Source organism: Panonychus citri, unplaced genomic scaffold (genome assembly GCF_014898815.1).
Source record: "Panonychus citri isolate SS breed McGregor unplaced genomic scaffold, ASM1489881v1 Contig00115, whole genome shotgun sequence".
NCBI lineage: Eukaryota > Metazoa > Arthropoda > Arachnida > Trombidiformes > Tetranychidae > Panonychus > Panonychus citri.
Genome location: NW_026515520.1, coordinates 258,093 through 281,015, shown reverse-complemented (window position 1 = coordinate 281,015; position 22,923 = coordinate 258,093). Strand labels below are relative to the sequence as shown.

Genomic DNA, 22,923 nt, shown 5'->3' with positions numbered 1-22,923 from the left:
TACGATGTTAATGAACTCTCATGAGAAGTTAATTTCATTTCAATTAAGTAGAAAGCTAAAAGTTTAAATAAACTTTTCCATTTCGATTGTAACCTTTGTTCCGGACTGAAACCGGGAACTGAACTTTTCTGAATAAAGTTCGTTATGTTGTTGTCACAACGAAGGACGAATTAAATTGTTGGTACAGAAAAAGAGACTCGATTCAATCATAAATAGAATCACGAGTTTCATTTAGAAGTTAAATTTAATTTTCGACTGTTAAACTTAACACTTAACGGGAAACTTTTTCTTTCTCTTTCTCGACTTTCCGATTACGATTAAATCGTGGAAATTAATTTTCTGCTAATCAATTAGTTTATCTTTTCTCATCTTTCATTGATATTCGCTCATTTCTCTATCAGTGATACTCGATACTTGATTCGTGTCAATACTCATATTTATGCAAATCAGTTCGAAGCGACAAAACGACATCTCCCTTTCTCTCTCTCTCAAAAGTTCGTAGGATTTTTCTATTGATTGAGTTGATTTAACATTTCGATTAGAATAGAACTTGATTAATCATTCGAAATGAGCTTAATTATGTTAAACGTTGCAATGAACTTTTCAGTTGAGTTAATGGACAAGTAAAACTTTAAATTTTGTTCTATTTAATTTCCAATTAACGATTAACATGACAGATTAGGATTCGTACAAATGAAAAGGGTTGTTAACATTATCCAATTAATGATAAATTGTTTATGAATTATTCAAGGTTAATTGTGAAATCGTTAACTGACCAAAATGATTACGCTAATTTTAAATATTGGTTAAATTGTTTACCATCAAACTGATAGGTAACTCTCATTGAATGAACATTGGGTGTGATCGTTGATGGTCAACAATCAGTAAGGTCACTTTTTTGATAGAGGAAAAGGTAAATGATGATGATGATGATGATGGAGAAGATGAAGATGATGAAGAAGATGAAGAAGATGGAGATAATGAAAGGTGAATAATAAATGGCGGTCAAAAGGTAAGTTAATCTGAGAATAGAAATTAGATCAAACTCGAAAATAAACTTGATGTTGTCTCTTTAATGGTTATCATCATTATCATCAAATTTGTTGATTGTTGTTTTATTATTATCATTATTATCTATTGAATATAATGTATTAATACAATGGGAAACCCGTGCGAGAACAAAAAACTTTGAATGATTTTTAATGATCCTTCAAAATGATCATCATGATGATTAAATTGTTTGAAATCATTGAGTTATTTTTAATATTATTGTGCATCTGATGATGATTTAAATTGATTTTCACGTTCCATATCATTTGAATATGATTAACAGTATCTTAATTGTCATTTTCCACCACCACTAATCCAATCTAATTGTCAAAATTAACTTGCACTAATTGGATCAAAACTTTTAGTGATCTAATAAGATAATTATTCTTGTTTACTCATTGATTGTGATTAACTTTCACTTTTTCTTTTTGCTAATTATTTATATCATATTTCAATTGGAATTAGTAAATTGCTACTTTACTTGTCAATTCAATTTCCTTGATTATTATTATTATTATTATCATTTCTTAATCCAGTTTCCAAGGTTACATGTAATCGTTATGTTTATCAATCAACAGTTAATCAAGGAAGTAAACATGAACTTGGTTTTCCAATCAACAATCAACCAATACCATTAGTTAATTGTAAGAAATTAAAACGTTTATATTTACAGTAAAGAATCATTATTAATATTGATGAGAAAAAAAAAGTTTCATCTTAATTTGATTGTACAATTAGGAAAAGTTAATGAGTTGAAAACTTATCTAATTGTTATTGTAACTATTATAATCATGTTTGAATAAATTTAATTGTATTCATTGATAATTATCATTCTGATTATCACGAATTATCAAAAATAATCACAATCATCTTGAAAATGATCATCAATGATGATGAAATTAGCAACATGAAAAAAAACTTTTATTATCCAAAAAAAAGTTTATCTTTTGACCTGAAAAAAAAATTAGATTTAAAATGTTATTTAAATAACACAATAAAGGTCAAGGGGATGGTCAGCTGAATGAAAGTAACCATTTAACCTTAACAGTTGCCCAATTGTAAATTATAAGATTGACCTTAAGGCCTTCGTGAAGTTTGTAAGAATTGGGGATCGGTGAGTTTTTCTTTACGAGTTTCGAGTTCCAAGAAATTTGAACGAATAACAATAAGATGTAATTCCGAGAAATTTTCTGGTTCTACTTTTCTTTTCTAACCATAGGAGTTTCTCCCTAATCGTAATTTGTGATGTTCCAGGTTCATATTAATAATAATGAGAATAATAATTTATAATCTTAGGCCTGAGGAAGAAAATATGAGAAAGGAAATAGCGAGAGAAAGATGATATCGGAGAGAGAGAGAGAGAGAGAGATAGAAGATGATAAATTATGAATTATGGCGAGAAAAGTTCATTCCAAACATGGTGATTCAATGTCGATGATAATATTTGTTCAAAGTTGATATTATGTTGTTATTTTGTGTTTATCTTCATAGTCTATCTCTCTCTCTCTCTCTCTCTCTCTCTCTCTCTCTCTCTCTCTCTCTCTCTGTCTATTAATTTGCAAGACAGAATTAGACAGAGAGGGAGAGAAAGAGAGGATCATCAATGCGGAAGTTGTGCCTTGAAAAGATGAAGAAACTTTCTCTCTCATTTTCATTTTCTCTTTCGAGTTTTTCTCTCTTTTCTCTTTCTTTGCCGTCTTTTTTTTGATTTTGCTCTCTTTCTCTTTCTGCTTTTGACATGAATTGAGTTCAATGACCCTTGAGAGAGAGACAGAGAGAGAGAGAGAGAGAGAAAATGATGATGATCATGGTGAGAGAGAAGAAAGAGAGAGAGAGAGTGAGAGAGAACGATCTCTTCCAATTGTAATTGGGAAAAAAGATTCTGGTTCTAAACCATTTTTCCAAAAAAATTGGTTAATTTTTCGTGGGTCCAACCCTTCAATTCATCTTAACCCTTTTCTTTTGTAATCAGTGATTAGTTGATTGTCTCTTAATTGTTGTGTTTATTTAAATGTTTTTCCCATCAAAATATTAAATTTCTTTTGTGTCAATTAACTTTGAATCTTTGATTTCTCAACAATTGAAATCTATTCAATTCTCATAGTAAACACATAGAAAAAGTTAAAGGAAAGACAAACAATTAACACAATTAAAAGAAACATTGAAAAAATAACATTGAAGAGCATTGACTTTATCAATGAAGTATAGTCAGGTTAGTACGTTTCAATTAACTGTAATAATCAAAATCATTTGTAACAATCAGAACGATATGAATTGTCACCATCCAAATTTACCACAATCAATTCATCACCCATGTCACCATTTTATTGACAATTAACTTTAATCATCTTGCCTGTGATTAGTTTTCCTCTTTGTTGACAACACCTTAAGGCCTAAAGACCTTCACAAATATTATGTTTAATATTCACCACTTTTTGATTAAGGTGTCAATTAAGGGCTTCAATTAATCCAGTTTATTAATTAAGTTGTAGTTGTCAATTGACTTGTAACAATCAAGGATAGATTAATAATCATCATCATAATTAATTAGTGTTTAATGTTGGTCAAGTTTGGGTCTCATCAAAAATGTATCAGGTTTTTACTCATTGAAATTTATCAATTCAATTGTTGTCAATCAATTAACCAGGAAGTAGATTGTTGATTAATGTGTAACCATCAGGGTACTTAATTGTGTTTTCTGTGTTAATTGTTTCTAGGTTAAAACAGTAAACAAATTAATTAGATTCACTGAGAGAGAGAAAGAAGAAAAAAATTACAATTAAAGGTCGTTGTAAGGTTAACATAAACATGGAAATAAGAGTTTAATTCTGGATAATTAATGTGAACAATTAACTTTTTCTACAATTACAATGGTGTAGTAATCAAAGGTGTAGTTAATTGTAAGAAATGAATTAAAAATGAGCCACTAATTAACTAAAAGGATGCGAAAGATGATTAAATGAGACAAGAAAAAAAAGAAACATTTAATTGTAAGCAAAACCCAAACAACGAAAACCGCGAAAATTGAAAAAAGAAATGTTCGAACCTCGAATTATATTAAATTTGAACGATACAAGAAAAAAAAAGAGAAACTAATTTAGTAATCAAATGATTAATTGTTACTAAATTACTGAATTGTGTAAGAAGAAACTAATTGGAACCTTAAATCAAGTTGATTAACGTTAGAAATCAATTGGATTATTTGTTCACAACTCGTTCTTCATGACAACAACAACAATCGATTTAATTATAACGGTAAATTATTATTATTAGATCCAAGTTACTTTCCATTCTATTTGCAGATGATGATAGGGAGTAGTTTTTCAGGTTTCTCTCTCATTTCTCTTCTCTCCCTCATCCACTTTTTATCATCAACGTTTCTTTTTACCTGTTAAACCAATGACTGAGTTTTTTATATTTCATCATGAAAAATGATGAAGAGAGAGAGAGAGAGAGAGACTGTAACTGTATATATTATTGTTGTAATAAATAGAAAGATAATGAAAGGAAGATAAAGGAAGAAGAGAGAGAGAGAGAGAGTGAGCTAGTGAGAGAGATTTGGTTGCGGTTTTCAAGTTAACTTTCTCTCTCATTTATCATCATCATTTCATCTTTATCTTCATCTTTTTCTGCTCTCACTTGTGCTTGATACCTTACAAGATATGCTACGGCTTCTTAACTTTCTCTCTCTCCCTCTCCCTAATTCTCACTCTCACTAACTCACTCAGGTTTACTTGACCATCATCATCATCTTCATAATCATCATTTTCAAAAATTCTCCTCTATCGTTATCTTGGCATTGCCATTGACGCTTCGAACTCAAATAAAACCATTAAAATAGTTTTTTCGTTTTATTCTTGAATCTATTTCGTTAATAAACAAACAAAATCGATTTTCATTCATACAATTCAAACTCTCTCATTGACTGACTACATTTTCTTTTTGCTAAATTGTTTACATTTTCTCATCAACGATAATCAGTTAAATTTTGTTTCTCTTCTTCTAATTATGATCGGATTTCAGTGTCCAGCGACAGTCCAGCCCGTCTTCGGTCGGACTCCATTGTTCCCCGCATCACCTCAACAACCAAGTTCCCCTTCACCAGGCTACCAGGCCAGACAATCATCACTTTCACCACCAAATCTACTTGATTATTTTCCTGGTTTAGCTGGAGATGGATTAAGACTTAATTGGGCTCATGCAGCTAACAGTCGTTCGCTTCTTAATCAAGCTTTAATGGGTAAGTAATTAATTTAGTAATTGTCTCAATGGCCAATAAAAGTATTAAAACTTCATTCACTCAGAAAAAAGTTAAACAGTTACAATGAATTCACATCAAATTGATAAGTCAAACTGGTGATGATTTATGTTGATCAATGAAAGATTTTTATATATAAATGTCATTTTACAGAACCGACACAATCAGTTAATTGTTGTTGATTAAGTATTTCTATTAACTGATTCGCGAAAAAAGTTTATGGTTACAAAATCGAAAGTGATCCCTTTAGATTCTCATCCTTTTACCATTTTGACGAGATTTTTGTGATATTATATTCGGATTGTAACTGTTTGGCCCGAAATAAGCGCCGTTATTTACTCCTGGTTGAATGTTGGTGTTAATTCCGGTTATGATTCCACCATTGGAGTAATCGTTATAATCTCCGTTACCCAAAGTGTCAGTTGGTTGACAATTAACATCACTTTGTTCAAATCGTAACCGGAAGCCACTTTTAGCCTCATAATTATCGTTTCCTGTGAATGTGCGACCTGGTCCAGAATGGAAACGTAATACAATCGGCCCATTTGCCTTTGTTACCAATGGTGCGGTCACTTCTCGTCCCTCTAGATAGTTAAGGACACCTCCACAATACCTATCAAAGGTACGACCATCGCCAGTTCTTGATGATCCAGGAATCATTAGATAATCAGTAGTACACTGATTATCCCCAACAGCGGATAGTTGTTGATTATTACCATCAGAACGAGTGATTGACCAATCACCTGGAGCAGAGGTAAATGTAACCCTACAAGTATTGGACATCCTTTCAATACAAATTGCATAATCTAAATTGTTAAGATATTGTCCAAAGTTGAAACTCTCAATGACACCCGAAGATGTAGTAAAGTATTGAAGGCAACCCGGCGGAGCTGGAACTGAGACCTTTAGTTCTGCTCGTGGAGAAAATAATTGCCGACGAAGACGTGTTCGAGAACCAATTCCACCAGAGACACTTCCACTTCCGGTTATCTCTTGAATACATTGAATTTGAGTCGCACGGATATGCCACCGATAACCACCATTACCATTGGTCATAAATAGCAAAGAAGCTGACCTTTCCTTTTCACCCTGGGGAGGTTAACATAAACTGCGTCGATATTGAACCGAAAATAACGGAAAATTAGATTAGAGAGGAAGTGTTTTTCTTTATCGACCAAATAAATGATCAATTATCGATTATATCTAATCGATTGGAATAACAATTAACTATACTCACAGTGTTGATTACGGTTTAATCCACAAAGAGTGGGGATACTTGTAGTCGCTAGTCCGGTCGCTGAAACGGAAAACTTATCACCAAGACATTCACCGTTAGTCGGTGGGTCTAATTGTAAATCGAGAAGGTCCAAACGAATCTGGCAAACGTTGGGATCTTTAATCTCAATGGTTAAATCACAGTAATTAGGTTGAGTGTCAATCGATGGATATGATGGATTTTAAAGTAGACAACCTTTTGTGAGGTTGTATTATGACAGGAACGGGAAATGATGCAACAAGTCCCATAACCTTTGGCACATGAAGCAGTTCCAACTCCTCCGTAGGCCTTACACTCAGCTGAAGTGTAACAGGTTCCACTTTGATTGGAGGCATCGAAACATTCATCATTAGGAAAGGTCACAATGTGAAACAATGAAGGACGAAACAAAGATGGCCTTAAAAGACGAGCCCGATCACTATTCTCGTCCATCTTGGTTGATGTATGATAACCATTGGGTGAATTTTGAGTTATATTAACAATAGATTGTTGTTGTTGTTGGTAGTTAGTTAATTGTTCAAAGTTAAATTGACAATCAACCCAATTGAAGGAAACAAGGACAATTGGGACAAAGGCCAAAATCACGGGATAGGTTTTCATAGTTAATTTTACTTTGGACCTTCTCGAGTCAAACGATGTCTTTCAGATCAACTTTATATTTGATTTAACTTTCTTGTGATCGCTCATAATTGTTAGTTAATTGTGATCACTGCCCCGGGAAAACCTAATGTTTATCTCACTCTCTTACCAATCGCTCACTAAATTGTAATTGTTGTTAAATTGTGTTGGCCTGATTTCTCTTTCTCTTAATTTCATCATTTTGATTCGTCTATTTAAAATATTATCACTCTGATTATTTACTATTAACAACAATTAATATCATAATAAAGAGGTTACTAGCTTTTGATTGTTTAGGATTAAGTTTACATGTAAATATTTGTTAATTGTTATAAACGATATTTATATTTAACTGAATTAACATTAAATATAAGAAATTTTTTCATCTTCTCAGGTTAATCATAAAATTAGGTGATCAAGAACAGTTAATGGTTCCAATGTAATAGTTAATTGTTGAGCTATTTTTACCTTGTTAACAAGTCAATGTGAAAACAGAAACGTTGATTATTTGATGAGTATAAATTACTAACAATTAATTTAATTGTTTGTTCAATCTCCTTTTTTGCCTTTTTCTCAATACCATGGTTACTAAATCAGCGAAAGGTTTTTGTTAATTTAAAACCGGTTCAATTGTGATTCGTTTGGTGACAAATAATCAACTTGATTGATTAAAAGGGTTGTAAGTTAATCAGTTAATCATTTCATCATTTTATTGTAAATCTATTGTCCAGTGATTAAGAAATAATTACAATTTAAATTGTCAATATTGTGACCATTCAAATGATGTCAATTTTGATTAATATTATTTTTAAATTGTAATCGTTTTGATTGTCAAGGGAAACTGATTTTTAACAATTAATTGTCTCTAGAAGGGTAAAATAATCAAATCAAATCAAATCATAATCAAAGAGAGCAATCAACTGATCAATGAAAACAAAATGATTTGAAAGTTATGTTGATTATGAACAAACAATTAACCGGAATTAACTTTTTCCTGGACAATGATTATTATGAAAATTGAAATAATTAAATTTCAACTCAACTAATTTTAAAATTATCAATTAATTGTTGACTATCCTGTTGAGCGATTGAAATTAATTATCATTATTTTTATTGGTAAATTAACTTTCAAGTTGATTAAGATTTTTGGTTATACAAATTAATCTAAACAAAAGCAATTAAGTTTAAATTGAAGATCTAAACTAATTGTTGTCGATTTGCTTCATTGATTCAATTCTTTCACATCTACAATTAACTTTTTCCTCTTCGAAACTTTATAAACTTATATTAGTTAGAACTCGATGAATTGGTCAAAAGTTCGTACTGACGATTATGCTAAAAAAGGAAAAGTGAAATTGAATTTAACTTTTTCTTTCTTTAATCATAACAATTTAAAAATAACATTTTCCATTATCAGGTTAACAATGACAATTTAATTTACTATTAATAATGATAATTGATATAAACGGAAAATTATCATTCACATTATGATTGTTAATTATTGTGATAAAAATAAATTGTAACTTTAATCCTTTCGAGTGAAAAGAAAGTCCAATTGTTAAAAAACATCAATTGAAACATTGTATCAATACAAACTTTTTAATTGTGAGTGTTGATTCATTTTTTTACTTTAATTGTTAGGTGACAATTTAATGATCGAAGCCGATGTCACTCTAGCGGAAACCACTCGTTATCCAATTCCAATAATGTCCCATCAACCAAGTCACATGTCGGACATCACATTGGAAGATTGGTTGATTGATGTTGTCCGTTCGGAGACTGGTAAAGGCGTTAAACTGGACTTTAAGAATACAAGAGTCGTCGAACCGGCATTTCGAGTCCTTGCCCGACACGCTGAGTTCATCAAAGGTCCACTGATATTAAATGCTGATATACTTCCAGGTAATTAGTTTATGCTAATTGGATGATAAAAGTAACAGTAACTTTATTATTATAATAAATGATTAGAACTTTTTTTTTCTTTTGATATCGAACTTTGATCTTATCATGATCACGTTGAATTCGTTGAGTTACTGAACTTTTATTATCGATTTTCTATTTTTTTCCACTTCCACTATTAACATAATCAATACACTATCTCTATTTAATATCCTATTGATTGTAAGCTTAATTGTTGTTTCTCTTTACTAAATTAAAGTTGATTTTCTTTTTTTCCCCTCAGGATATAAATCATCGGTCAGTCCAGTTGACCCATGGACTTTTTTAATGTTATGCCGAACTCGATTTCCTAAGTCAATAATATCCATTGGATGGACAACCGAATCAGATGATATCTCAATGAAAACTGGTTACACCATGGAAATGGTTGACCAAATGGCTTCACTGGTCAAGGAATACAGTTTAATTCAACCTGTAACCTTCCCAATAAACGCAAGCCTATTGAAAGCCTCGCTCGGTGAACTACAACGATTACTTTTCCAGGTAAATTTACCTTTAAACATCCCCTTTAGTTAACAATACAATTGACCACAAAGGTCAATGGTATAATATCAAGGCGATGACCTTACCCTTAGGGCCATTGATGTAAACGGATTTCCAAGAAACACTTACTGACCCCCATTGACCAAATGGTCTCATAAATAAGCCAATGCCAAGCTCACAATCAACCCTGAGAAATTAACAACAAACAATCAAGGGTTTAGTCAATGTAACAATTATTGTATTATTAATATTTCGGGGAAAAAATAAGAGATCAACAATTAGTTAATTACCTGATTATATTATCATTATTTTCATCGTCTTAATTTTTACTTTAATGATCAATAATTTATAACCTCTATTTGATTGTTACCATAATATTGATTGTAATTTACGATCAACTAATTATAATGTATGTAATTAAGTCGATTGGTAAACACTTAACACTTTCAACCTTAATCTGATCAACTATTAATAGATTTGAACAATTTATTTTATCCGTTTAATTTAGATTAATTTGAATATAATTAACACTTTTACAAACTTATTGATTTTTATGGTAAAAAGTAATTGGAAGTGGATTAAGTTTTGCTATTAGATGATTAATTCATTTGACACTTGATTTAGTTTTATTTGTTTCTTGTTTCTCGATAACAATCAACTGATTGTCTTTGTCTTTAATTTAATCAACAGGTTCCAAACAGTAGCTTGACATTGTGGGCTCATCCTGGTGATCCAGTTTCGTTGGAGGATTTGTTAATTTACCGAAAAAACTTTTCACCAAATCAAATCTTTTACGATTTACCTGAACCTTTACTTACTATGATTCGTACCCATGTCTATCGACGTTAATCATCACCTTAATCATCTTTAATCATCATCATTTCAATCATCCTCATCATCACCAATTTCATTTTACCTTTACCTTTTACCTGTTATTTCAAAATCTAATTACTCGCAATCCAATCAATCATCAATCGACGAATCAACTTATCAGTCTAATCATAATCATTTAGCATTAAGGAGAAGCCATTGGAAGTTAATTCTTACTTTGGATGATTAAGATGATCAATTTAATCATCTCTCTCTCTCCTTTTCATTAATCTGATGATTATCAAAAATTATCATTTACTATTAATATTATTCTGATATCTAAATCAAATTCAATTGGAGTAACAAGATGATAACAATTCACTTATATAATCAACTGATTTCGTAAAAACTTGATTTAGTTACGATTAAGTTGATTATCTTTTTTATTATTATAAATCGTTCATTTGGAAAGTCAAGTTAAATTGGTGAAGACTAATTGTTACCCCACAATTAACTTAATTGTGTTTGTTTGTGCCTGAAAGTGTGTGCCTAAGAATTGAAACAGAATTGGAAATTAATTAATTCTGTTTAAAGTGAATGATTAAAAAGGAAATTGAAGACAAAGAAAAAAAAATTAGCGAAAAAGTTAATCCAACAATTAATTATTCGTTAATCATCATCATGATCAACTTAATTTTAACTCTAATTATCCTCATTATCATTGACAATTTAACAATGATAATTATATAATTAACTTGCCTCTGGAAAAATCTTTGTGATGTTTTTTTTTCTCAATCAAATTTTTAATCATAATCAATCATTTTAAATTGTTCTTACCTTTTTTTTTAATTACCTTGATTATTTACTCTTAATCATGTTATATTTCACCACTGATTTAGTTTAAATCACTTTGAACCTTTTTTTTTGCTACACAAACTTAATTGTAAGATATTATCATTGGTAAAACACTTAATATTAACTTTGATTAGATTTGATAAACTTTTCAACAATTAACAAGACAATTTTAATCTTACACTTAATTGGTAATCTAAATTGACCAAATTATCAAAATTCTGTCAAAACAATTTAGTTAATTGAATGGATCACATTTTTTTCCCCTCACTAATTGTGAGTAAATGATAAATTAATTAATGAAACAATTAGAAATTTTTTTTCTCCCTGAACATGTTAATCACAATTAACCTTAATTTTCACCACTGAATTCATATTATCATGAATTCAGACAATTAACTAGTCGGTGTTGACCATATAAACCCAACCACAATTAACCAACAATTAATGATGTAATCAATGTTTCTTATTATTATTTGATTGTCTGTTTTTTTTTAAATATAAATTTCACAAAATATTCACTTGATTTAATTGTAAACCCAAAATTTAATTGTAACCTGATTGAGGCCTTTGATTGCTGGATAAATTGTAACTCACAATTGGAAAGACCTGTGATTTAAAATAAGCAAGCTAATTGTTGCTTTAATTGAACATGATTAAGATTGTGCCTGAGTTTAATTAAATCAATCATATTTCCCATCTCATGAAAAGAAACACAAATTAATCATTAATCTTTTCTTAATCATTAGTTAATTAATACACACCAACCATTTTAATTACTGTCACTTTTTACTTAATAAAGTAAAATCACTAATAATAAAATGATAAAAATTCTTAATTGTTAACAATCAATCAATTATTTCCACCAAGCAACAATCAACTTTTCGAGCAACTAAATTAAATTAACTAATTTCATCTCATCTGTAATCTTATTTCAACTTATTATTAGATTTCTCATAAATAGTGACCATTAAGTGACCTTAAGTTTATCAGAGTATCTTCAGGGTCGAAATAACTTTGACCTTAAAAGGTTAATTACTCAATAATATAGTTAATTGTTATCGTAATTAACATCACAATCATTTGAGTTCGTCATGGTTAATAAGCGATTCGACTGTTGATTTAGTCGATTATTTCTTTGATTCTTCAACTATTATGGTTAACTAATTGTTCCAATAATTTGTATACATTAATTTGTTTCATTGAACAATATTAAATTGAAATAAAATGTTAATCACAATTAGTGAAATCGATTCAAAATTAACTCATTTTTCGCAAGTCACGTGATTCTGTTTCCATGGTTACAGCGCTTCTCATATGTTTACATTTCGGTTTTTTTTTATTTAATTCATGTGTTCAAATCTTAATTGTTACTTGATTGTTATTCTTATTCTTTTGATTGTTTAATTTTGTTTAAATTGCTTTAGTATTCATCTTATTTTAATTGCTTGTCTTGGGACATGGCAGAGGAAGAAACGATTAATGAGGAGCGGTTGTTGTCTTCAAGTGAATTACCTGATTGTCAAGTTGATTTACAATCTAATTTAATTGCTGGTGAAGGTACATCTTCAAGTGGACCAGTAGTAGTAGTAGTAGATGAATCTACACAATCAGGTGATAAATTAAGCAAAAAAAAGAAAAAAGAAGAACCTCCAAGTAAGTGATTAAAATTGGTAATTGTGTTGATCAAATGTTTTCATAATTTTCATTTCTCTTTTTTTCTTCCCCATAACTTTAATTATCTTTCAGGTTGGTTTGAGGTTGATGATGATCACAATACCAATGTATATATCTCAAATTTACCTTTAGATACAACGGAAGAAGAGTTTATCACCTTGATGAAAAAATATGGACTCTTGATGAAAGATCTGGACACTGGACAGTTTAAGATTAAAATGTACAAAGATAAAGAGGGTAACTTTAAAGGAGATGCTCTTTGTTGCTATATCAAAGTGGAATCGGTTGATTTAGCACTTCAGCTTCTTGATGGTTCCATGTTCAAGGATAATGAGGTTTCATGTGAGAGAGCAAAGTTCCAATTGAAGGAGATTATGATCCTCGAAGGAGACCCAGAAAACGTAAAGGAAAAGAGAAGAAAAAAATAAAAGAAAAAATTGAAAGGTTGGTTTTCTTTTGTTCGTAACAAATGAATTACACTTGTTCTTTGATTCTAATTACTTTAATTTACTTAATTAATGTTTCAGGTTATTCGATTGGAGACCAGATAAATTACCTGGACAGCGATCAAACTCCGAAAAGACTGTTATAATTAAAAATGTATTCGATGTCTCCGAATTTGATAAAGAACCTGAATTAATATTAGAATATAAGACTGATATTCGTGAAGAATGTGAGGCCAAATGTGGACCAGTGAAAAGGGTCGATATTTATGACCGAAATCCTGAAGGTGTAGTTCAGGTGATCTTTCAAGATTTCGATTCGGCCGATAAATGTGTCCAACTAATGAATGGCCGTTGGTTTGCTCAAAGGAAATTGGAAGCTTTTCTTTGGGATGGAAGAACGAAATATAAAACCATCGAGACGGAAGAAGATGCTGCTAAAAGAATCGATGGATGGAATCAATTCTTGGAAAATGAAGATGATCAACCTCAAGCTGAATCATCTAAAATTCAATCGTATCAAGATGAACCAATAGAAGAAGAGGAAAATGATGATGATGATGATGATGATGATAATAATCATGTTGATGAAGAAAAAGAAAAACAAATTTCCTCCCAAAATGAATCATCACAATCGATTCCCTAAATTGTACTTAATACTCCTTCCATTATCATAATTATCTCTATCAATTGACTTCCATCTCATTGACATGTTCCATGTTAATTATTAAAAATAATAATAATATATTCATTCATATAAATTGATTTTAATTGTACCAAATTAACGGTCGATACGATTATCGAACATCATAAAATCAAGTTCGTGATTGCAAAAATTTTCTTTATTCAATCCAATCCAAAAATCGAATCAAACTCAATCAAATTCTCTACCAATTTGCCTCCACTTCTTATAATTGTTTCAACAATTTAGATTCATAATTAAAATCAAACGAAATTAATTTTTTTTTTGAATTTTTATTCAAAAAATAGAAGTCAATCAGCGCCATCTCTTGGTCGAATGTTGAACTATTTTCCCCCAAGGTGAAATTTCCCTTTAATTTGTTTTCTTTTGAAAAAATTGATGAAAAGGTTTGTCTTTGTTGTTTACATTTTGTTAAATTGTCTTTTTTGATTGAATGTTTTGATTTTTTTTCTCCTTCAGTTTATAATTGATGTATTTTAATTGTTCATCAACCAGGTAAAGTTATCATGCAAATGGATACAGATGAAGTTCACCGTAGAGCTGAGGCTCGTCGTGCTAAACTGTTACAACAACAAGAATTGAGGATGAAGAAAATTTTACTTGGTTCCCGGGTCACAGATTCAGATGATAAGCAAATTGTAACAACACCAACACCAAGTCCAAGTAATTGTATTAATAATGGTTTGGAAGGTTTACCAAGATCAACATTGGAAGAATCAAAATCCTGTGACCATGTAAACAATGGAGAGAATCTAATTGAAAGGGAAAGTTTACCTGTTAAACGAAGTGAAATAATGACCGATTCTCAACCTGAGACTGAACTGAGACATCTAATTAAAACCGATGGTCCTCATTTTCCCCGTAAAGTTTCACTCATCTCAAGTCCAGCCGATTTTAAGACTGTCCAACAAAATCAGGCCAATAAGGATGGACTTTTACCCGTTTATTTATATTCCATGATAATATCACTCCATCAACTTGCATACTCTTTACTTCCTCTCCTGTCGTTAATTTTTCTCGCAGTAATAGGATCTGTTAAACAATACAATTTCCTCATTCCATTTGGAACCAGTCAATTAATTAGGATTGTACATGTTTTTCACAATAATCCCAATGGATTATCGTTTAAACTGTTGGATGTTCTATCAGCTTTGATGGCCCATTTGATCATCTTTTCTACCTTCTACATTGCAATCAGTGTTTTAATACAACAGAAAAATAATATAGCAATTTTATTTTAACACCAACAATCAGCAAATTAACCAAAAACCCAAGGAAACCACAGAAAAAAAGTGGCGAGTAAACAACAAATTAAACTTAGAAAATGATTAATAACAGTTAATCAGTTAATTCTCTTTATAATATCAACCAAATGATTTAACTAATTGCAAACTAAAATCCACGATGGATTATTGTATATTTCAATTATCTGATTATCCCAATAAAAGAAAATCAAATCAACTACAATCAAACATTTCCAATTGAACAATTAAAGGTTAACATTAATCTTACAAACATTAATCAATTTTCCGCGCGATTTTCATCGGTCCAACAATTGGATTAAATTGTTTTGTCTATCAATACAATTAAACTTTTCCTTCCTTTTGGTAAATTAATTAGTTAGAAATAGTAATTTAGTTTTAATTTAGTTTTATTTTATTATTTTTTTCTCATCATTTTCCAAAATAATTAATTATATTTGTTTAACATTCATTTGTATTATTATCTATTAAATCCAATGTTAATTGTAACAAATTGGACTTTAAATTGTTATTAATTGAAAATGTTGTTTGTGTGTTTATCTTGTGTATGGGAATTGAAAATGATCGCGATTTAATTGTTGATTAACCAAATGATACATTGACTGTAAATCCAATGATTGTGATCTTAATTGCGACCAGAAAAAGAAGTCATCAAATTGTAATTGAATTTTATTCAATCATTTTTGTTACTTCTCATAAGAAATTGAATTGTTATTCAACTGAATCGATATTAATTGTTGATTGATTGATTGATTGTTGTTGTTTTTTATTCAAATTGAATGATAAGTTTTTTTTAAATCAATAACTGGGAGTGAAAATGTCTAAATAGGATAACAGGAAGATGTAACAATTAAAATTACATGGCACTTGGGGCATAGTGAGGTTTGTTCCTGTAGAGAAATCAGATTATAAGATGAAAAGAAAAAAATTAGCTGATTGTAAATTGAATTTGGGTTGATCAAATGGTTACTTACGATACAGTTGATTCTGAATTACCAAGATGTTCACCGACATCCATACTTAAACAACCGGCACCACCTCCGAATCCAACACCCTTTGGACCATACTTGCGACCGTAACATTGTTTACAATATAATTCGTTGGGTCCATGTTCAGTACAATTGGTTGAATCGAGTCTCTTGTTACAGAGTTGGCACTTGAAGCAGCCCTTGTGCCACTTTGACCCACCGGCGAGAACCTCTTCAGCGGCGTAAACTGATTTACCACATCGGGGACATTTAGGATGTTCAACTGGTTTGAAAGGCATTTTAAAAAAAACTGTCGCTGAGTTTATCTTATATTAAACAATTAACACTAAGTTTATAATATCAAATGATTTACTTTCAATTTGTTTCTCGTTGTAATTTAAACTGTTCACTGATCAATTTATGATTGGTTTCAACTTTGAAACTTACATTATATTATATCCTAAGATTTGGAAAGCCACCCCCAAGATGATGAAGATGATGATGATGATAATAATCCAGCCCCTTGCCAGTGAGTGGGAGGTTGATATGACTCAAAATAAGAGAGAGAGAGAGAGAGAGAGAGAGAGAATGAAAAGTTCTAATGATGATGATGCTAAGATGCTGAGAAATATGAATAGATGATAGAGGTTACTAGTACAAGAGAGAGGGAGATGGTGATGAAGATGAAGATGAAGATGCTAATGAAGATAAAGATGTTGCTGAAAGGGAAGCAAATAATGCACACGGAACTTGAAATTGGGCTTTGGTATTTTCAGAATTCGAAAATGTTCAAGTTCCTAGTGAAAAGAAAAACACAAACCCATGAAGAGAAGAAAAAATCTCATGTAATCTAATCTCGGTTCCAAGGAGAAGACATATTTGGTCTTGATTAGATCTTTTATTCTAGAAAAGTTCTGTTAACAATTACGTAATTACGATTGACAAACAACAACAACAACAACCATCGGAATCATGATTAGCATGATAATCTACCTTAATCATTATCTTAATCACCATCAGAATGATGAGTGAACCTTTTTACCAGTAAACTATCAAAATGTTCAGACAGTTGAAACAATAATAATAATAATAATCACTTTTGGGCTGACGATTAGTTGAATTACCTCCCAGATTGGTAACTGGATTTAAATTGCGTTAAGAGTGCAAAACATGATGCTAACTGAATTAACGATAATCAACATGAATTAACATTAGGGTTGAAGGGAAGAAGAGCAAAAAAAAAAGTTCTAACAAGTAAAATTATCTCTCGAATTGATTAATATTATTGTTCATCTTGTTTATCGTTTTCTTCATGATTTTCACCAGCGATTCGTTGATTGATTAAGATTAATTTGATTGCCTCAATCAAGATAGCGACTTTTATTTATCCTAAGTGATTAACTAATTGAAATTCATTTGATTTTATTGATAATTACAACTCGTTGTTTTCTAGTTCAATGTTATGTAATAATTGATTGTTCAGTTTACTCAACTCTTTCGGTGTCAATTTGGTTGGTGAAAAATTTCATGGAAATTGTTGTATGACTCATGTTATTCTGATTAATTCTTAATTGTTAATCTCTTTCCAGCTAAATTATGTTAATTGTTAGTTTTGTGTTGACTGCAATTTTCACTCAGCTCAATCAATTTTTACACTCAACCATCAACAGAATCAAATCTATTTTTAAATTATATTCATAATAGGAAAAGTTTATTATCGTAACTTAACATTAATCGTTGTCGTTTTTTTTTAAATTGTAATTTGACTCATTTTCACAATCATGATTCTAATCACAGATAATCATCATCATCATCCTCTCATAATTAATAATTTAATCTAATCATAGATTCTTAATTGTAACAATGAATATACTTACGATCAAATGATCAGTTGAACATAAATAACTTTCATCTTCTCATTTATTTATAACTGGATTAATTTGATTTCTTTATTACTTTCTCATTAATTTGATTGTTTTTTTTACAGTTCGATTGTTATAATTAGATTAATTGTTTAGGTTAAGATAATATTATTCATCTTAAATATGTCAAAGTCAAAGATGGATTAGATTAGTCGGAGCAAAAGATGCGTCGGTGGATTTGGATGCTTGAATTATCTTGGATCATCTCATTATCTTCCTAATCCTTAATCTTTGAGATAATCAAGAATTAGGTTATAATCTCAAGGTTAGATTGATAATTAAAACAAATTGTCAAAATTAAATATGAATTAATTGTGTCAACAAACGTTGACATTAAAGGTGAATCGGTGATTTGTTTTTACCTGTTGGAGGATTGAAAGTTTGTTTCACTTTTAATTGTGATTTAGTTGATTTGATTTGAGTTTTAGATTTGCAATCATCATGTATGATAATCAATTTAATTTACATTTACTTCAATCAACAATCAGTATTCATTCAATTTCAATCAATCAATTAACTGCCAAAAAAAAATGTCAAAAAAGTTAAAACAATTAATCAGAACAATCAAACTTTGAGTGAAAACAATTCAAACTAATGTAAAGACTTTATCTTAATCAATTTCTTGATTAAGTTAACCATTTAATTGTTGATCATCACTTCCTATTGTTAATTGACAGTTGTTTACCATAAGGTTTACCAATTAATAATTGTAAGGTGATTTTAATTGATTGATTAGAATGAGTAATTAAATTGTTTGCCATTGTCATTATTTTCCAGTCTCTAGTTTTGATGATGATTTAGAAAAACAATTAGCAAATTGTACTGGTTACTTAGTAACAAAGGTATAACAGAAGTATAAGTTAATCAGTGATTAGTTGATCAGTAGTTTGGCTAAATTGGTTGAATAGTAAATTAATTGTAAATCAACTATGAATGTTATCATTAAATGTGAAGACCAATATGATCATCAGGTAGGTGAACCTGGTGAAATTGATAAGACAAATTGTCGATGGAAATCAATCCAATATAATCCACAGGCTCAGCCGTTAAAACAGATTGAACAATCAACTAAACATTTGGAATTAGTAAATTGCTTGAACACCTCATCACCTTCATCACCTCAAACAATAACATCATTATCATCATCATCAACAACAACAACAACAACAAATCAAACACCATTCATTGGATTATCAAAGTTTGGAGATGTAACAACAACAATTGAGAAAAATCATCTTAATCATTCCCGTCGATTAGTTAATGATAATCCTTATCCTGGTTTGGCTCAAAGTTATGCTTCCATTGTGGAAAATTATTCCACTAATTGTAATAATCGACGTACAAATAGTAATTGCTTCAATTCGCCTGATTATCGATTGACACTTCCAACGGCGATTAATCCAAGTTCACTTGATAGTGCGAGTTTCATTCGACGTCGAAATGAACGGGAAAGAGCTCGAGTTAAAAATGTCAACGAAGGTTTCGATCGGCTGAGAAAACATTTACCGTTAACTCAAAGTCAACGGGAAAAACGCTTATCGAAAGTGGAAACACTTCGAATGGCGATTAGTTATATTAAACATCTCGAGATTCTGTTAACGCCGAAGTAGTAACACGATGGAAGAGGAGATAAATTGTCCCATTGGAATTTAATTCTCTTTGTATAAATTAAATTAAGTTCAAATCGCCAAGTTTATAATCAATAAATTGCAATTGATTCAATTTGAGAGCAATTTTTGTTTTTTTTTAATCAATAATTATATTCAACATTCAACAAAGTCCAGATGAAATGTCATTTATAACTGATTTAAGGACAATTAGTTGATTGTCAAGATGCACTAATTGGGTTAATAATATTAATTTGAAGAGATTTCAAAAATAAATCTGTGAATGGAAAGCAAAATTTTGTAACAATTAGTAAAAAAGTATCAATAAAATTTATCAGATATAAACAATTAAGTTTCATTTTTATCAATTGTTTTAATCTACCAAAGTTATGGAGAGTATTAATCAATGAAATTAAATTAACTCAACGATCTTTGGGATAATTTAATGATTATACAATTAAGATACTTACATTTTGTTTTTCTTTAATCATCATAAGAAAATGATGTTAATTGTCAAATGTTTAAAGTCTCAGTTTTAGTTTAGAGTAAAACAAAAATTGATTGAGATTGATTAAAGATGATTGAATTAACATTTCAATTGATGATAATCACTTGTGATTATCATTGAATTTAAAGGCAACAATATTGATTACGACTAATTGTGTAATCGTTTAAATTAGATAATCGTTTTTTGGGCAGTAACAATGTAAATAGAATTTGAAACACTGGAATTATTGCTTAGTCCATTTTCGAGGCGAACACCACCGAACATGATGATCTCAGAATCGCCAACAACGAGACTATAAAGAAGAAGTTGTTGTGGTCCGGGTACGTGATTTTCTTGTGGTAACCAGGTGACTTTCTTTTCGGTTACAATTCGAGAAATATCTAATGTGTATAGAAAGAGAGCATCATGAGAGTTTGGAGAGAAATGAGACTTTTGGGTAGTTAATTTGATTGGTTTAACTCCTTTTGATTGTGGACTTTTGGTTGATTCGATGGAACGAGAATTGATAATTGGTTTGTTGATGGTGTTTGTTTCGTTATCTGTTGTCACATATCTACCGGAGCTCATTAATTTCCGCCTTTCAAGTTGAGAGGGTTGAGGTTGTAATCGATATCGAGGTCGGTTGGTAGATCCACAAGGTTTACAACGATGTCGATCTAAAATTTTCTTAAAGAAATTGACATCATTTAGTGATGGTGAACTCTTGCTATTTACATTTCGACCCAAGCAAACAAGTAGATCGTCAACCTGAAATAATAAGAACAAGAACAAGAATTGGAATAAATTATCAGAATTAATAGAAAATAATAGAAAATAATAACAAGAGCAGGAGATTTTAAACTAACCTTACAAACGGGATTTGTACCAATTATTGGCGGTTCACTGGACTGAGAATAATTAACTTCGATAGGATGCCAAGTCCAAGGTTCAGTTCTCATATCTAATATCCAGAAATCGGATAAAAACTTTTTAGGTCCCGAAGATCCTCCGAGTACAATTAGATGATCATCAATAACCAATTGTGAATGGCCATATCGTGGAGGTGGTTTAGGACCATCAGTATTGACCTTTCGCCAAGTGTGACCGGAAATATTGAATGCAAATACATCGTTACTGGCCAAATAATTGTAAGGAGCATTTTCCAATGATTGTAAACCACCAAATACAATCATTTCAATACCATATATACAAGCTTTATGTCCAGCCATTGGTGGACAGTCAGACATTACTTCAATTAGAGACCATCTTGAAGTTTTAGTATCAAATTCATGAATATGATTAAAAAGCTTCCAAGAATCATGGATTCTATTGGATGATGAATGTGTCCAACCTCCAAATAAGATGAGCTTATCCTTATAAGAGACAAGAGAGCAACAAGCTTTGGGAGGTGGATAATTGCCCGAGGATATTGGCCTAATCCATTGGCGTTGGGAGAGATCAAAGGTCCACATATCATTAAATGTTGTCTTTCCACTATTACATCCACCAAAGATGTACATTAAATTTGAATGAAGGCAACAGCTATGTGAATATCTAGCTGATATATGGGGTGTATCGAGTGGATAATAATGGTACCATTCAATATTTGATGATCGGAGGCATGTCTTGAATTTCCTTGCTCTGGTTTCCAAAGTTGCTAGAAAAAGAGAAAATTTCATCCAATTAATGATACTAAGGAGAATCATTAGCTAATTATAGTTTAAACGATAGAATCAATTAACTTACAAATTACACAGTCATACCAATATTTACAAACTAATTTACATACAAGAAGATCATTGTAATGAGGAAGATGACTTAAGATGTACCTGAAGACTTCGGGAGGAATGTTGTTTATATAATGATCATTATTTTCTTCATCATTTTTGGCCACTTCCAATTGAGACATTACCAAAAAGAGAGAGATATTAATTTCCAACTTGATGTGTATGTGTGTGTGTGTTTAAAACAAAAGAAATTAAATCAAATCAAACCTGGGATGAGGAAAAGAATAGAAGAAAAAAAAAGAAAATAGATTTTCAATACTTGTTGTTTATATGGAAAAATAATCAACAGGGTCAAACGAAATCAAGGTTAAATTGAGAGTTTTTTTTTGTATAGAATAAAAAGAAGCTAATTGAGTTTAAAGAGAACAAAGAACCAACTTACCTTGCGAAAAACTTAATCATCGAATTGAGAACAAATCAATTAACAATTTTGTTTTCTCTCTTTAAAATACAATCGTATTGAGAAAATGAGTAATAATAAATTAATAATTTCACAATTGAATCAATTGTTCAACCAGAAAATAGATACACAGACGAAATGTTTGAAATAGAAAACAAATTGTTGGAAATGGAGAAAGAACGAGAAAACCTTGATCACACGAGGAAAAGAAATTAACAATTAATTAAACTAAATTGAGATCCAAAATTTACATTAAGATGATTAAGCTAATAAATAATTTAGACAATCAAAATAAGAGAATCAATTGAATAGATCAACTGATGTTCTTGTAACGAAAATCAAACCGATAGATGGCAGTTTT

General features: G+C 30.4%; 5 protein-coding genes and 1 pseudogene across 6 annotated transcripts; 3 read left to right on the top strand and 3 right to left on the bottom strand.

The window, feature by feature from the left end:
* The first annotated feature begins 3,120 nt into the window (after nucleotides 1-3,120).
* Nucleotides 3,121-12,144, top strand: LOC128390139 (protein FAM151B-like). Its single transcript, XM_053349816.1, has 5 exons — nucleotides 3,121-3,262; nucleotides 5,074-5,290; nucleotides 8,844-9,104; nucleotides 9,385-9,644; nucleotides 10,335-12,144. Exons 1-5 carry the CDS (start codon nucleotides 3,248-3,250, stop codon nucleotides 10,491-10,493), a joined length of 912 nt encoding a protein of 303 aa, XP_053205791.1. The 5' UTR covers nucleotides 3,121-3,247; the 3' UTR covers nucleotides 10,494-12,144.
* Nucleotides 5,297-7,034, bottom strand: LOC128390137 (uncharacterized; annotated as a pseudogene).
* A 491-nt stretch (nucleotides 12,145-12,635) lies between the features above and the next one.
* Nucleotides 12,636-14,187, top strand: LOC128390138 (HIV Tat-specific factor 1-like). The gene is given in 4 exon segments (XM_053349815.1): nucleotides 12,636-12,962; nucleotides 13,056-13,346; nucleotides 13,349-13,427; nucleotides 13,511-14,187. Coding segments are annotated over 4 exon segments (1,128 nt in total). The 5' UTR covers nucleotides 12,636-12,766; the 3' UTR covers nucleotides 14,073-14,187.
* Nucleotides 14,188-15,762: 1,575 nt separating this feature from the next.
* Nucleotides 15,763-16,804, bottom strand: LOC128390141 (muscle LIM protein 1-like). Its single transcript, XM_053349819.1, has 2 exons — nucleotides 16,366-16,804; nucleotides 15,763-16,281 (listed from the first exon to the last, which is right to left on the bottom strand). The coding sequence occupies exons 1-2, from the start codon at nucleotides 16,656-16,658 to the stop codon at nucleotides 16,248-16,250; spliced, it is 327 nt and encodes a 108-aa protein (XP_053205794.1). The 5' UTR covers nucleotides 16,659-16,804; the 3' UTR covers nucleotides 15,763-16,247.
* A 2,325-nt stretch (nucleotides 16,805-19,129) lies between these two features.
* Nucleotides 19,130-20,003, top strand: LOC128390140 (uncharacterized). Its single transcript, XM_053349818.1, has one exon. The coding sequence runs from the start codon at nucleotides 19,211-19,213 to the stop codon at nucleotides 19,889-19,891; it is 681 nt and encodes a 226-aa protein (XP_053205793.1). The 5' UTR covers nucleotides 19,130-19,210; the 3' UTR covers nucleotides 19,892-20,003.
* Nucleotides 20,004-20,028: 25 nt separating this feature from the next.
* Nucleotides 20,029-22,834, bottom strand: LOC128390135 (F-box only protein 42-like). 2 transcript variants are annotated; one of them, XM_053349813.1, is made up of 5 exons: nucleotides 22,545-22,834; nucleotides 22,122-22,369; nucleotides 21,242-22,032; nucleotides 20,359-21,143; nucleotides 20,029-20,165 (listed from the first exon to the last, which is right to left on the bottom strand). In XM_053349813.1, the coding sequence occupies exons 2-4, from the start codon at nucleotides 22,282-22,284 to the stop codon at nucleotides 20,565-20,567; spliced, it is 1,533 nt and encodes a 510-aa protein (XP_053205788.1). In that variant the 5' UTR covers nucleotides 22,285-22,369; nucleotides 22,545-22,834; the 3' UTR covers nucleotides 20,029-20,165; nucleotides 20,359-20,564. The 2 variants fall into 2 exon arrangements, with proteins under 2 accessions (XP_053205788.1, XP_053205789.1); XM_053349814.1 differs by lacking the exon at nucleotides 22,545-22,834 and having other exon boundaries at nucleotides 22,205-22,345.
* Nucleotides 22,835-22,923: the final 89 nt, after the last annotated feature.